The 17237-nt window shown below is 37.5% G+C and overlaps 1 protein-coding gene across 5 annotated transcripts in view; it reads right to left on the bottom strand.

Annotated features, from left to right (window-relative positions):
- Positions 1–200: 200 nt before the first annotated feature.
- The window catches only part of LOC119523052 (integrator complex subunit 6-like), a 31427-nt gene continuing 14390 nt past the window's right edge, over positions 201–17237 (bottom strand). The window contains exons 2-6 of one of the 5 annotated variants that reach the window (XM_037821809.1): positions 10106–10255; positions 9199–9288; positions 8776–8959; positions 8376–8504; positions 204–1115 (exon numbers count right to left, since the gene is read on the bottom strand). In XM_037821809.1, the coding sequence (XP_037677737.1) occupies positions 934–1115; positions 8376–8504; positions 8776–8959; positions 9199–9288; positions 10106–10255 (735 nt within the window). In that variant the 3' untranslated portion in view covers positions 204–933. Of the gene's footprint in view, positions 1116–8375; positions 8505–8775; positions 8960–9198; positions 9289–10105; positions 10256–17237 lie in introns of all 5 variants that reach the window. The other 4 variants (XM_037821811.1, XM_037821810.1, XM_037821812.1 and 1 more) reach the window with 4 other exon arrangements.

The following is a 17237-nucleotide window of genomic DNA, read 5'->3' as shown; positions in this document are numbered from 1 at the left end:
GGAGTCCCAAAACAGTAATCCAGGAGAAAATGCAGTTCACTATTGTAAAATTGTAGCTCTTAGACAGAATATAGATTAGCTGAAACAGAAAGGCATTAAACTGGAGGAGGAGTGATCTGTTTGCGCCACCCTCCACCCTCCACCACTACTACCAGCTCTCCCAACCCCCAGGTACAAGAGGGGTTGTTCAGGTCATTTTATATTGAGTTGGGGGAGGGAAGGAGATGAAAGAGAGAGTGTTTTATACAGTTTCCCTTATCACTAGATACCACCCCCTGCCCAAAAAAGGCACTTCATGGGGATAGTAGAAGCAATATAATATCAAATACTCTTCTACCAACTGCAGTGAACAAGAAGACAAGTCCCTGCTTAGAGATCATTTTTACAATATTGATTAATTACCCATTATTGAAAGGTACATTGCTACGTATAATGGTCCATTGATTACAAAAAGATGAAAAATAGGGGCTTACGAAGTTCCTTTAGGTATCTAGGAAGAAGGAGAATGACCTCTGCTTTGAATATGTTCCTAGAACCTATACAAGATGGAAAACTGGGTTCTAACTTCTAGAGGCTATACTTAAAAGCCAATGCCAGTACTTTTTAGACATTGTGTTTACCATATAATCAAATTAGCTGCTCTGAAAACCAAGTCACAGATTACAACAGCATAAAAAATAACAATGGTTTAACATGCAAATAGGGATGTTTAAGTGGCAAGGGCAACTGAAAGAAAGAATGAAAAGTTAAGAATGAAAAGTAAAATAGAAAGGAAGTCCTCCCTTGCTTATAGAAATGAGCTAGACTTTCCGTAAAAGACAGAAGGCAAAAAGGGAAGACTTACTTGCCTGCAGCATGGATTAAAATCTTCAAATCTATTTTACAAGGCTCACTGTAATCAGCAAATTGAAAATCCAAAATGATGTTTACCATTTATTCTATGACACTTACTAGTGAAGGTAAATTCTGATCTGGCCAGAAAGATTCTGGAATTGGCCAATGTCCAACAGGAACCCCAGTTTTAGAATTAGGACGTACGTAAATAAGCTTATGACAACTATGCCATGGTTGAGCAGCAAATGAATTGCTTGACCTAGATGAATCCATAAGTCCATCTAAAAGTTAAACAAAAGACAGAATAAGGCATCCATTTCTTTGTATAGCTGCTGATCTTCTTGTACAAAATTTCCAGCTAAAAACAATGTACAAAACAAAAAGAAAACCAGTTATTATGAAATATGGAGGAAGAAAAATAAAGCTACTCTACTAGGGTTTCTAAATGTTCTCTTTAGAAACTCTTTTCCCCTCCATCCTCTCTAATCCTACACCCCCCTTATCCTTAACCTATCAATAGAATAATCAGTTGTGTGGAAAACTACTTAAGCTAGTTTTAAATTCTCTGAGACTTGGACACATAGATTAAACACACCAAAATGTCACAGTTACTTTTCCAGAATTCAATTACCAAATTAGGCAAAAGAAATTGTTCAATCCCTTATATGGTTTTTACATTTTTGGAATATAACAAAATAGGTCATAAATTCCATTTGTATATATACTTTCTATTGTCAATGAGATGAAAAAAAAGTATTCCTTACTGAAGAGTTAGACCCAACGACCGACTGTAAAGGCAAAATAACAATTCAAATTCATTTAAAGGTAGAAGGAGTGCTGATATATAATCTATGTATAAATTAATCCCTGGATAGTGGGAAGCAGGAAGCACAAAGTAAAAGGATCATGTTTATTATGAGCTAATTCACTATAGTTTCTCCACTCACCATTAAAATTCTGTGGGAAATGAGCATTATTGAATGCTGAATGCTGTATCCTGAGTGCATCTTAACGATTTAAAGAAGCATTCTTCATTTGCTGCCCACCCCCAAACAAGGCAAGGCAAAGTTACATGATCTTGTATGCAATGCTCCCATAGTCTAAATTATATTTGTAAAAGATATGTTGTAATTATTTGAGCCTCTTTTTTCTTAAATTACAAGTCATTTGAGTTACTTATTTAAGGATTACTTGAAAGAAGGCAAAGGAAAACTTACTCTAGACCAGGAGATTTTCTGGGGTTCATGGAGCCCTAAGGAATACACGTAATGGCTGCAGGAGACCCAAGAGACTCCCCTGAAGTTGAGCTCACAATTCTGGGGATGTGTATTTTTCTGAGGAAAGGACTCTTAGCTTCGATGAGAATCTCAAAAGTTAAGAACCCTGCACAGAGGGGAATTGGAGCTAGAAAGAAAATCTGAGCTGTTTACCATACACCAAACTGCCTCTTGCTAGGATTTCAGTAAGAAAGTTCCCATTAAAATAATGAATACATAACTATGGATTGAGCAGTTGACAGCTAATAAAATAGCTTGCTTTTCCTTTATGATTAATTTAAACTAGATTTTGAGACTTGGTTCTCTATGGCAGGTATTCTTAACTTGGAGTCCAAGAAACCCCTGAAATTATATACACAATTGTGTGTGCATCCTACATCCATCTTTCTAGGGAGGGGGTCCATATTTTACAATAGCTTCTCAAAGGGGTCAAGGAACTAAACAGAAAAAGGTCAGGAACCACAAGGTCCACAAGAAATGTAGATCTTTCTGCCCCTATGCACTTGCCCCTTTTTCTTCTCTAGAACTCCACTACTGATTGCGGCCAAGACAATTAAAATGTATGGATCATATCAGACAAACACCATGGTAGTGATGGGCTCTAGGGATGCACATATATACATGTGTGTGAATTGATGGGGATGAGGAGAAGCAATAGCCTATATAGTGCTCTGAAGAAACCTTGAAATAGTGGTATGGCTTGAGAGAAGGGAAGGTCTTTCCCCGATTCCAAAGAAGCTCTGCTTTTATCTATTTTTCTATGTTGAACTCCCCATAAAATCTCATTTGAAAAAAAAAGGTTCTGCAGTTAAAAAATGGCCTTGAAAATACCAGTGTATGATCTAACAGAATATAAGTTGTTACTGGACAAGCATTCACAAACTCTTGTTGATGTATGGTAACTAACACAGATTTCATAATGGCAGACTGGTGCATTTGGTACTCACAAGAACAAAACCAGATTACTAGTTAAATGACACACTATAGTGAATCTCCAAATATTTTGTGAAAAGAGAGGTGAATGATTCAATGTCACCCCAAGACTGGGGACCAGGGTATATAAAATCGGTAGGTAGGAGGAGGAATTGTTTTAGGAAGATTCAACACTAATTGGAGTCATTAGGCTCTGGCTACCTGCCAAGTACACCTAAGCAATGAATGCATGGTAACTGTTTGGATGGATATTTGCAATCACTTGAATCCATGCAGATAGTGAAGATTGTGTTTATTATGATTTGTCTAATGTCTTCTCAATCTCACAGCCTTCTCCTATAAAATACATTAGGGAGGAGTAGTGGGGCAACATGGCAGCATAGGGAGGTATGGAACTTAGTTAGACCCCTAGGACAACTAGCAAATAGCCAGGAACAACTAGTAAATAATCTGGAACGAATGTTAGGGGGACTTCTGTGACCAGACATCATACACCGGTCTGGAATGGGTGGAACAGCTGAGATCACAGCATAGAACTGTAAGTAAAGCTCCCCAAACTGCACAGCTGGAACCCCTCCCCCACCGGCATGGCAGGCTGATTTGGAACACGTGGGAAAAAGAAGCAGTCCCTGCTGGGAACACGGGAATGTAGCTCAACCAAGCTCCAATTGCAGTTTCAATTAACAAATTTGGACTACTGAATACAACCTATGAACACAGAGAAACCAGAACAAGCAGGAAAGAACCCAGAGATTTCTCTCGTCAGAAAGGAAGAAGGGCTGAGGGGAAAAAAATACATAAATAAATAAAAACAGAGGCTTTTGAAGTTGGCTGAGCTCAGAATATGGAAAAGGGCTGTGTCCCAAGAAAAGAGGTACACAGAACCAGGTACCAACTCCAGTTCTTGCCTGGTGATCTGGAGGGCTGGGGACTGGCTCTGAAAAGGGGACTTCTTTTTTCTTCCTTTTTTTCCTCTCTTTCTAAGTAGCTCATTAGAGAAAGCCTCAGGCATTGTCAGTTGTCAGCCTGACCCAGGCAACAGTGGAGTTAAGATAGTCAGAGAGTCAAAAGAAAAACTCAACTGTAGGAGATAATTCCCTAAAGGGATTATTTTCCCTATGGAAAGAGGGGTGGGGGTGGGGCCCCAGTTCAGTGGCTGCCCTCCCTCAGAGAACTCAGACCCAGGGCCTGGGGAAAAAAACAACAGAAATAGTTTAAGCTTGGCTTCTGAGAGGGTCCACTGAGAATTAAAAGCACTACATTTCTTTATGCCAGTAGGGAGCCTCAGGCTAACAAGTGCCACCTCCTGGGAAGGATAGGAAAAACACAGAGTCTAGAGGTCTCACAGGAAAGTCTGACAATCTGGAGTCTCATCTTCAGGAAAACCTGATACAGATTACGCCCTCCTGACACCAGGGCCCATCTGGTCTGGGAAAATCGGATTGGGGTAATCAAGGAAACCAGATGCCTAGACAACAAAAAATTATGAATCACACAAGGAAAACTGAAGATATGGCCCAGTCAAAGGAACAAACTTACATTTCAAATGAGATACAGTAGTTGAAACAACTAATTAAAGATCCTGAATTGAGTTAAGATATGACAAAAGAGATGAAGGATATAAAGAAGACATTGGGCAAACATAGGGAAGAACTCAAAAGTTTGAAAAAACAATTGGTAGAACTAAAGGAAATGAAAGACACAACAGAAGAGATGAAAAACACAATGGAGACATCCAACAGCAGATTTGAAGAGGCAGAAGAAAGGATTTATGACCTAGAGGACAGGACATCTGAAATCCTACACACAAAGGAACACACAGGGAAAAGAATGGAAAAAATATGAGGAGGGGCTCAGGGAATTGAATGACAACATGAAGCACACAAATATACATAGAAACAAATATACGTGTCCCAGAAGGAGAAGAGAAGAGGAAAGGGGCAGATGCAATCATAAAGGAAATAATCAATGAAAATTTCCCATTTCTTATGAAAGACATAAAATTACAGATCCAAGAAGCACAGCATACCCCAAACAGAAGAGATCCGAGTAGACTGACTCCAAGACACTTAAAAATCAGATTATCAAATGTCAAAGACAGAGAGAATTCTGAAAGCAGCAAGAGAAAAGCGATCCATCACACACAAAGGAAGCTTGATAAGACTATGTGCGGATTTCTCAGTAGAAACCATGGAGGCAAGAAGGCAGTGGTGTGATATATTTAAGATAATGAAAGAGAAAAACTGCCAGCCAAGAATCCTATATCTGGCAAAACTGTCCTTCAAATATGAGGGAGAATTTAAAATATTTTCAGACAAAGAGATATCAAACAAGATACCTGCTCTATAAGAAATAGTAATGGGAGCACTACAGGCAGATAGGAAAAGACAGGAGAGAGAGGTTTGGAGAAGAGTGTAGAAATAAAGACTATCAGGAAGGGTAAACAGAGAGAGAAAGGAAAAAAAGTAAAATAAGATATGACATATAAAATCCAAAAGACAAAATGGTAGATGGTAGACATTACATTGAGTGAAATTAGCCAGAAGCAAAAGGATGGATACTGTATGGTCTCACTAATATGAACTAATATTGATGAGTGAAATTTGAGAGTTGAGATCACAGGTTATCAGGGGATAGAAAGAGGTTAGAGAGTGGGCATTTGATGGTGAAGGAGTATAGAATGTTCAAGAGGATTGATTGTATAGATCCAGAAATGGATAGCATAATACTGTGTGATGGTAGCACAATATTATAAGTACACTGAACAAAGATGAGTGTGAGTACAGTTGAAAGAGGAAGGCTAGGGGCATGTTGACACCAGAAGGAAAGATAGAAGATAAAGACTGGGATTGTATAACTTAGTGAAACCTAGAATGGTCAATAATGCTGATTAAATGAATATAAGAATATTTTTCAATGAGAACAATTGAATGTCAACATTGCAAGGTGTTGAGAATTGGATGGTATAGGGGAAAAATACAATCAATGCAAACTAATGTCTATAGTTAATGGTAACATTGTAAGATGCTTCCATTAATTGTAACAAAGGGAATATACCAAAGCTAAATGTCTATAAGAGGAGGATATAAGGGAGTGATATGGGAATCTTGATGGTAGTGTTGTTGTCTGACCTTTTCATGGTATTTTATTTTTGTTTTTCTTCTATCTTTTATATTTTTATTTGTCATTTTGTTTTCTTCTTTTCCGCTTTCTTTGCAGAATGGAAATGTCCCCATAGAGATTGTAGCAGTGAATGCATAATTAAGTGATTATACCATGAATCACTGATTATTTGCTTAGGATAGATTATATGGTATGTGAATAATACTGTTTAAAAAATAAACCAAGGGATGCAAGTGCTGGAGAAAATGTGAAGAGAGGGATGTACCTATTCCCTGTTGGTAGGGAAGTAGAATGATACAGCCCATCTGGAGGGCAGTGTGGTGGTCCCACAGGAAGCTAACTGTGGGGTTGCCATAAGATCCTACAACCTTATCACTGGGTTTATACTTGAAAGAACTGAGAACAAGGATACGAATGGACATTTGCACACTGGTGCTTATGGCAGCCATATTCACGGTTTGCAATAGATGGAGGTGGCCTAAGGGTACATCGACTGATAAATGGAATGGTGAACTGTGGTATATACACACAATGGAATACTGAGGGGCAGCAAGAAGAAATTAAGTTGTAAGTTATGCATCTAGGTGAATAGACCTTGAGAACTGTATGTTGAGTGAAACAAACCAGAAATGCAAAGAAAAACATTATAATGCCTCACTAATATGGACTAACTATAACATGCAAGCTCTGAGAATTGAGTCTGAGAGCATAGGTTACAGGCTTAAGGCTTATTGTAAAGACTCCTAGACTGTAAGCTCTTAGAGAAGTTAAATCTATTCCTGAGTTGTAATGGTTACTTCTAAATTCCGAGATGCTGAGATCTTTGTGTATAACCTGGTCGGTCCCTGGAACTTAGGGTATCTGTATGACACCTGAGACTCAGAGCCAGAGTCTGGCAGCTATGAATGTCAGCATTACCCCATACAGCAAATGTTAAAGAGGCTGAAAAAGAGATCAGACTTGACAATTACAGATATGAACAAAATGGACTTGATTAGAACTAACATAAACCAGACTAAAGTGTAAGGGATGATACTGATGGTGTTCTAAAACTTCAACTTTTATGTGAGACCAAAGGAAGAGATGTTAATTTGGTGCAAAACCCATATTTTCTGTAGCACACTATATAAATTAACTTGTATGGTCAGTTTATTCAAATACCATAATTACATGGAACTGTGAACAGGGAGTGACATCTGATTGGTTTATACAGGTTATTGTGAAACCACAATACATCCCAGAGTAATTTGGGCAGAGAATAAAAAAGTATTTGCAAAGTCCCCTTGAGGGATGGGGAAAAATGTGGAAATATTAAACTTACCCACCTGGAGAATTCCTTATATTTTCGCAACATTGGGGACTACCAATTTAGTAGGCTGAGCCCTTGCTCTTGGAGCTTGACCTTATGAAGCTTGTTACTGTAAAGAGAGGCTAAGCTTACTTATAATTGTGCCTAAGAGTCACTCTCAGAGAACCTCTTTCATCGCTCAGCTGTGGCCCTCTCCCTCTAAGCCCACTCTGCAGGTGAACTCACTGCCCTTTCCCCTACATGGGACATGACTCCCAGGGGTATAAATCTCCCTGGCAATGTGGGATACGACTCCCAGGGATGAACCTGAAGCCAGCATTGAGGGATTGAGAAAGCCTTGACCAAAAGGGGGAAGAGAAATGAAACAAAATAAAGTTTCAGGGGCTGAGAGATTTCAAATGGAGTTGAGAGGTCATTCTGTAGGTTATTCTTATGCATTATATAGATATCCCTTTTTAGTTTTTAGTGTATTGGAATAGCTTGAAGGAAATACCTGAAACTGTTGAAGTGCAACCCAGTAGCCTTGATTCTTGAGGGCAATGATGTGACTGTGTGGCTTATATGGTGTCACTATGTGATTATGAAAACCTGGTGGCTCACACTCCTTTTATCCAGTGTATGGATAGATGAGTAGAAAAATGAATAATAGGGGGGTATGGGATGTCTTGGGTATTCTTTTTTTACTTTTATTTTTATTCTTATTTTTATTTTTTGGAGTAAGGAAAATGTTCAAAAAATTGATTGTGGTAATGAATGCATAACTATATATATATGATGATACTGTCAACAACTGATTTTACACTTTGGATGGCTGTATGGTATGTGAATATGTCCAAATAAAATTGCATAAAAAATCCAAAAAAAAACATACTAGGGTAATAAAAAGTTATCTATTATACCTTCTCCAATAGGAAGTGGATCTGGTCCCGCTTTTTCAAAGTTAATAACAACACCACTCTGAACTTTTTGAACTAGAGATTCTAAACATTGATTCAGCATTCTTTGCGTTCTAACACAGTAGGAGCGACCTGTACCAAAAGGGAAAACAGAGTACAAGTTTAATCAAATAAAATATTATTTAATAATACAAGCATTTGAAATCCTAAACTATGACTTGAAATAATCATAATTACATTTGGCAGCAAACATTATACTGATGATGGGCTTAAGCAGCAGTTAAAAGAAACCTCTGTTAACTATTTTGAGGGCAGACGAGTAAAGACTGGATACGGCATTTAATGAAAACTATACTCTGTCTCCCCAAATTCATCTCTTAGAAATAGTAAATATCACCAATACCTCCTGTGACTTCACACATCTGGGTGATGGCAGATTCATCAGTTGGTACACTCCCTAGTTGCTCTGATTCAACAGAAGCCACTCCAGGCAAACGCAACACCAGGGCAAATAACCTTTGATCCCAACGAAAAGGTTCTTTGGTTAGCTCACTTCCAGGCAGAGGAGAATTCAAAGGAAGATGAAGCTGATAAGGCAAAATTTGAAAACATCCACCTTAACAACCCATACAAAATGAAGAAAGAGTTAAAAAGTTAAAAGATTCACTTTTCTTTCCTGTAACTCAATAAAATGAAGCAATCTTTCAAGGATTACCGAGATGGAAGGTTTGATGAAACTTATTCTTAACTGGAAATATATGCCTCCCACAGAAATAACTACATGTTCTCTGCCATTTAAATGAAATAAAAAAATAATAAATCTCACCTCTTCTTGAACACCAGCTGTGCTTGTTAACTTGTTTCCATCTGTGATGGTAATTAAAATAGATGGTTCTAAAAAAAATGGGTTTCTCCCCTAAAATACATTTTAAAAGTATTAGAGCAGTGTAAAGTAATAAAATTTTATTTAAACGTCTACATTTGCCTTGCCAGTGATCTCAAGTGTTTGATAAAATGCCTATTTGCCTGGATAAACAAGAAGGAAAAGATTAGGGACTGATGTGGGTGGGAAACAAAATAGCAATCCCTTGAACAGGTGATAGCATAAACTGAGGAATTCTTATAATTTGGGAATTCCCAATACTAAAAATTCAAATATATCTCCCCCTCTGCTTTCCAAGTAATCAAAACAGAACAATAATTAAAAGAGATTACAATGGCAGAATCATCCACACAGGTATCTCATGACTCCATTCACCTAAGTTGAAATCCTGGCACAGATAAGGGAATATTAGAAACTTATGCCCTAGAAAGTGACTCTAGTTATTGTGATCAGAGTTTTTAGAGTAGGAAAGGATAATGGTAGCAGCAGAAAATGCTATTCTGCCTTCCTCTTATTCTAGAGCTTTTTCATTGAATGGAGGTGGGGGGAGTGGATTAAGGACACAGAAAGTTTCTCTTCAATTGTCCTGCTTGATTATTTCTCTGTAATTTATTCATCCCATTCTCTGGTATCTGATGATTTGATGGTAGTCAAGTTTAGCTATTCTATAACCAAGTCAAATACAAAACCAAAAAAAAAGAGATTTTAAAAATTATTTATTTAAAAATATTTGAATCTCCTTTTGGAGGTTATGAAAAGTAGCAGAAAACTTGGTAACCATGCCCAATTTTAAATTCTTACCCCAAGCCACCAAAATAAATTAGCTGTACTCACTCAAAAAAATTTTTACCTGTCCATAATTGTCTATTCCAGATATTAATCTATTGAGATTTAACAAATCAAATGAGGATCTTAGAGCCTGACCAAGAGTAGTCAGTCCAGAAGCCTGAAGATTTTTTAGTTCACTCATGAATGTTGCGTGATTTTCTTTCCAACCAGCCTGAAAACCAAACATTTACAAAGAAATTCCCGATTATACAATGAAAAATATGTAAAGTGCAAACAACCCCTAAACAGCAAGTAGCAAATCTCTAACAAATTAAATGACCTAATTCTATTCTACATTGTGATTGATCAAGTGTAACTAAAGCAAGCAATCAGTTTCAGAAAGATATGCTAGCTTTAATGATAAAGAGCAAGAACTCAAGGAAACCATACAGTCATTCATTATGGACAAAGGGTTTTGGCTTAAGAGGTCCAGTTTTCCATTCAGGTTTAACCAAACCTACCAAAACATGTCATCTTAGTTTGATGATGATGAGCGTGGAGTAAGGGGAGGGAGAAGTAGTTATTTTTTAAATGGATTGTCTTTGGTAGATACAATTAGCTATTGAATGCATGATCTCCATAAATTTTTCTAAGATTCTTCCTGCCAAACAATATTTTCACTTTTAAATGAGAGTAAAAAGGGAATTATAGGAAGAATTATTTGGAGGCGACCCTTATGGCATCTTCAAGCATTCAGAAAGCCCAAAATCTAAAATAAGGGGTGAAAGAAAAGAAAATGTTGGCAAAGAAATAGCATCCCTTAAGCACCCCCAGCAGCTATGAATAGCAGCAAAGAACCAGAGACCAAAGGTCAACAGCCAACACTCCGTGATGCATTGGTTTGCAGAAAAGAAGGAAGGAAAGGATCATGTTGACCAGTCAGCAACTGCTATAAAAACAAAGCAGCATAAAATGCCAAGAAGAGAAGCCAAAAAAAAAAAAAAATGAGAGCCAACAGTAGGCCCTAGAGGAGTGGGCCATCAGGGGAGATAACTGACAGTACAGTTTGACAACATGGTGGAACAAGTTGCCACCTGCAACTTGAGGCCACAGTGTGATGATCTGCTGAATGCTGAAGTCACGCCAAACAGGCCAAGTACAGCAGACTTAGGGAGTGAGGGGATGGAAAGCAAGAGCAAATAGTAGAGAGAAAGGAAATGATTTAAATTTCACATTTAGCTGAAGGCATATTATCCATTATCCATACAACTCTAGCAAATGCTATCTTTTCTAGTTTATGGTGTCCAGAAGCAATTTTGATTAGTAGAATGAATGACTGAGAGACAGGGAGGGATCAGGTTCTTTCCTAGACTCTACCATGATATACCTATGTGACCTTGAGCAAATGTGTTGGCTTTTTGGGACCTAAATTTCCTCGTTTGAAAAGGAAGCAGATTAGATGAGCACATTTTACATGATACAACCCTGGGGTAGAGTGTCATGTAACATCATAATCTATAAGAATGGCCTCTCCTAGGGTTGAACGGAACACAACTTACATAGCCATACAAAAAGAAGGTAGTCTTGGCTAAGATCTATTCTTGGGTCCAACAGTCTGGCATTCTATGAAATGGAAGATGTACTTACTTGATTTTGTTTTTTAATGTTCCTAACATATTCCATAGGTTGACGGATCTTATCTTAAGAACCTTTCCATGTGTTCCTTTGGCCAGTTGTGTGTGTGTGTGTATACGAATTTTAGTACCGGGGAAAGTAGGGAAGGAGAATAATTCCTTGTAGCCTAAGGAAAATCTTACTGAACTAGACAAACAAAATTTTAATGAAGAGGAAGGCTTATGATTTAAATTGTCCTTGTCAAATACCTAGAAATACCAGGAGGTGATTACAAATCCCACTAAATTCTGAAATTAACTTTCTTCTTTGAGGTAGAAGAGAAAGGTTCCCAGGGGAAGGACAACATCAATTCTTGCCTCTATTTATTCAACAAATTTTTCTTGAACAACTGTGCTACGTTGAGCAGAATGCTACATGCTGGGTACATAGAGAGGAATCAGCCCTTGAGGAGTGCCTGCCACAAAGGAATGAAAACTGAAAGAACAAAAGACCAGAGTGTGAGGGAAGGCTTTTCAAAGAAGATGAGCATCTTCTTCTCTTAAGAGATGAAGAGAAAAACCATGGGGCTCTCCCAAGCTGCTGTGGGGAGTGGAGGGGGAAGTCCAAGTAAAGAGAACAGAGAGTACACAAAACAACAGGACTTACTGGGGAACTTCAAGTAATTTGATTATCTACTGCTCTAGGTACATGACAGGAGGCAAAGGCTGATAAGATGGAATCAGGCATGAAGTACTTTGTACACCATGCTAAGTAGTTTGGATTTTATCTGCTGGCCCAGGGAATAACTTGAAGTTTTTAATTAGAGGTTTGGCATGATCAGATTTTAAAAAGATCATTCTGCTGGTAGCTGTAGAATAAAATTGTGGGGTTCAAGGAAGGCTGAAGCTTGAGTCAGGGAAACTGGTTTGGAGACTGTTACAATAGCTTATGAGAAAAATGATGAGAGCCTGTAGTAGGGCAATGGGGATGGAGAGGAGGTTACAGATTAAAGGAATATTTCAGAGATGGAATCATAAGGACTTGGTAACTAATTAGAGGGATGGGTGAGGGAGAAAGGGTCATACATCAGGTTGAGGTTTCTGGCTTGGGCAAACTTGCACATGGTGGAATCCTTTACTCAGAAGCCACTTTAAGAAGTTGACTTTTTTTTCTGGAGTTACTTAGTTTAGCAATTTTACTTCCACACTGTAAAAGTTGTGGTTATTAACTACAGGAAGCATTGAACTCCTGAAAAGTCACATGATGGTTTAAGGTATGACTAAAGAAAAATTGGTGGACTATTTGATTTGGTAGAGAGCTGGGGTAAGATTTGGGTATGACTTAAGCAACCAACCTTTCACTCATCAATATTTAAAATAATGTGTCCTGATTGTTAGTAGTCTTATTAATCAATCTGTCAGAACAATTACTCTTTAAAATTTCCTTTATAATATGGATTGAAAGTGTTTTACAAAAGTTTCTGCATTCTGTTCCTGGGTAAATTCCAACTATTTGCAATGAATTGAACAATACAAAAAAAAATGAGTGACACTCCTACCTCAGTACTAGAAAGTATATGGGCTACATCTACTACCAAAAACAATGAAATTCTTGGTAGCAGTCTAGCTCCTATTTCAAGAGAAGAAATAAATGTTTCTAAATCCATTCTCCAAAATGCTGAAGGAAAAAAAGAAGCCCACAAATTAATTGAAGTATTTAGAAAAACTTATTAATGTGAAAAGTTTCTTCCAAAAAGATCATTATGAAGGGAGAGAGAAAGTATAAGTTTATATTCTTCATTGATTACTTGGAGTTAATTTATTAGTAAATGAATCCAGGACAGTTCTTTTACCTTTGTAATATGGTCTTTGCTTTCAAATTACTCTCTTCCAAAGAGATCCTATTTTCATGTCAGTAAAATCTTTACTCCTAATACTAATTTCCATATATTCTTATTGACTGTTACAGCTTCCAAAGCACTTTCACACTTCACATTCACTTAACAACAATTGTATAAAATAGGCACAGTAGTACCATTATATTGTTTTAACAAATGAGGAAGAAGCAAGACTTAGGTGCATCTTGTTTGCGGGGTTGATGGTGGTGGTGAGTCAAATTCTAGAGTTTCACTGTCCAATATGGAAGCCAACAGCCACATGAGGCTATAGAGCACTTGAAATGTGGCTAGTCTGAATTGAGATGTGCTGTAAGTATTTAAGAAACATGGGATTTTGAAGACTTAGAACAAAAAAAAAGAATGTAAATGATCTCATTAAACATTTCTATATTGATTACATGTTACAATGATAATATTTTGGATATATTGAGCTAAATAAAATATATTATTAACATTAGTTTCACCTGTTTTTTTGTTGTTTTTTACTTTTAAAATATGTCTACTAGCAAAATTGAAATTACATGTATGGCTGGCTTTATATTCCTATTGACAGAGGTCTTCTAGAGAGCCCTGAAGCTCAGGCAGGAGAGCTTGGCCTTGATTCAGTATAAAATAGAGTCATTACAGGTTCTAAGACAGGGAGAAACAGGATAAAAGCAGTGTCTAGGAAAGATCATTCTGGCAGTGACATATAGGATAAACTGGAGGAAGGAGAAGATTAGTAAGAAAAAGAAGATAGGAAACTTAAATAGTAACCCAGGCCTGAGGAAATCCAGGCCTGGATTAGGATGGAAATGGAGAGGAAGGGGTAAATTGGGAGACATGTTAAACAAACAGGATAAGACTTGGTGACAGACAGATTGTGGGACTCACAGAAAGAGGGGAAAAAAAGGTTACAAAGTGTCTATCTTGGGAGACCTAAAGAATAAAAGGGTTATCTAAAAAAAAAAGAATAGAAGGGTAAGACAAATGAAGAACCTGAGAAGGATGGAATCCTAAACTAACCAAGAGAAAGTTTATTGTCTTCACAAGTCAAGTCTTAAGTCTCCCAGAGATAAAATGATGATGATGATAAATAATAATAGCAGCTAATATTTATTATTTCTTATTTGTCAGGAACTCACTTAGGCCAAGCACTGCATTTTATATGCATCCTCATTTGAGCCTCATAACCACCCTATAAGGTACATGTATTATCATCTCCATTTTGTAGATGAGGTAACTGAGGTTCAGAGAGGCTACACAGCTTGTCCAGGTCACACAGCTTAACTTCAGAATCAGCCCATTTGACCTCTTATACTAGTGACTCATGCATATTCCATATATTCACCTAATAGACATAAGGTATTATATTAGCTTAAAAGTTCGTAAGTATAACAGAATTTCCAAATGTCATTTAAGCCTACTTCTTCTGATGTCTAAATACAGAACAATTTGCTTTCTTGAGTGTAGAGAGCAGTGAATCAGGAATTAGAAGACCATGGTCTATTCCTGGTTATGTCTCTAACTAGTTTAACAAGCTGTCCAGAGTATGTCATTTAACCCATCTGGGACTCTGTTTCCTCACCCAAGGAATGAAAGGGCTGAAAAACCAATTCTAAGTTCCCTTTCAGTTTTCATATCCTATAATTCTATACCTCTTAACAATCCTTTAATATAAATCTGACTGTGAAGAAAACACTTCCTGTCTCAGTAGACCTGTTAATTCAGAACTGATTTAAATTTGCATAATTAACTAAAAACACCTTTTCATACCAATGGAAAAAGCACGGACCTTTCAGTCCATTGATGACTTGGATTCTGGTCCCAGCTCTATCTGACTAGCCACTAATGATTTATTCCCCACTCATATCATCACAGAGAGGAATTTCCACTCCTCTACTCCAAAGGGCAAAGCCTAAAAGAAATAGTTCCCACTACCTTCTGCACCCTTATTTCCATCTTATCTGACTGATAGGTTTGGGAACAGGAAACTGGCCCGCTCTAAGCCAGACGCTGAAGCTCTTTCTAATTTCTGGTATGTTTTCTGATACATGGTGTTTAAGGGGTAGTCTCTGCCCCTACAACAGACCTCCACGAGAGGTCTGCATTGTGTGAACTATTTGGAAGCTTTTTGTAAACCCATATCTAGGCTATATCTTCTACTCTAGCTTTTATCAAGAATAAAGCTACTTACTATTAGTAACTCTGGCTGGATCCGGTGTCTTATTTCTCCATTGGTTTCAGTTGGAAGAGGGAAAGGAGTGGAGGCATTATCGAGTGGCTCCCCCAAATCTCAGTCTCTTATTACTTATCTTTCCTGAATTTCACCCCATTTTGGACAGACATTTCTCTGATTCATTGATTTTTATTTATTTTTATTTTCTTAAACACAGGGAACACTTTCCTCTATCAAAATCTTACTAGGAAGTGTAATCAAGTAAAACACATAAAAGCAGATCAAGTGTTCTTGACAGGGATGTGGGAATAGCGTTTAGAGCCCCTTTCTTAAAACCCCCCTCTATCTCTAAACGTCACATGTAATCATTTTCCAACATGTTACCAGTCTTGCCTGACTTAGTATAATGTGAAAGTTTAATGACTGTGCTATTAATTTCCCCATCCAAGGTAAGCAATAAAGATATTTAGGGCAGCTGAACCTAAACTTTACACAAGATAAATGCCCCTTAAAAACTGGATATAAATTGAATATTTGTAAATCAAAAAATAATTGAATAATTAAAATTCTCTAGGCGGCAAGCTATTTAGTAGGACCATCAGTGAAGCTTTTTGAAGAGCAAAAATAAGCCTTCTATATTGAGATTTTCACAAGCCAGTCTCTCTCACATAACAGCAAGAGAACCTCTCTCACTGGAAGACACCACGTGCTGTGGTCCCCTGACTTGGTGCTGAGCCCCTGCAGTAATCCATTCTGGGACCCATACCCCACAGTCTGTTTGGACACTCCCCTGAACATTCCATGTCTTCCTAGTTTGTTAACAAGCAAGCCCTTCTCAATGAATGAATAAAAAGCCTTGCTGAAATCTTGAGACTATACATGTTGCTTTCCTCTCATTGACAAGGCTTTTTATCATTTATTAAAGGAAATTAGATTGGTCTAGTAATGTTTGCCCTTCATAAACTCATGTTAGAGGGCTATCCAGGACCTTGGGCTCTTTTAGGCGGTTACAAACTGGATGACTAACAGATTCAAATATTTTCCCAGATGTCTCAAGTTAAAGCTGAAGGGTCTAAAATTAGCAGGGCCATCATTTCTCTTGTTGAAAGAAAAACTATTTTCCTTTTTCCATCTGCTCTCCACAAGTTTGGGGTACTTGCTCTGCAACAGTCCAGCCAATTTGAATAAATCGATTTCAACAGTATTCTTTGCCAACTTACTTTCTTCTCCAACTTCAGTATTCTATCATCTTTGACATCACAAACTATTCTTGCATTGGTAAAGAATGCAATGGCAGAATGGCACATAAAAATAAGAAGCCCTGTTTTTCCAATCTACTCTGTCTCCCGAGGAGTCGAATGACTTTTCCCTTGGTCTTTGCCCTTAGCCTTATTCCGGATATCTGTGCAACTTAAAACTTCAACTTTAAGAAATTTCTTCTTACAGTTAAAATGGATTCAAATTCTAATAGATTTAAGACAAGATTTACTCACACTTTAAGTAAATGGAACATGACTACCATATCAATTGTACGGAACGCAGCTA

This window comes from Choloepus didactylus, chromosome X (assembly GCF_015220235.1).
Source record: "Choloepus didactylus isolate mChoDid1 chromosome X, mChoDid1.pri, whole genome shotgun sequence".
NCBI classification, from domain to species: domain Eukaryota; kingdom Metazoa; phylum Chordata; class Mammalia; order Pilosa; family Megalonychidae; genus Choloepus; species Choloepus didactylus.
The sequence above is the reverse complement of the archived record's forward strand: the minus strand, read 5'-3'. Positions and strand labels throughout refer to the sequence as shown.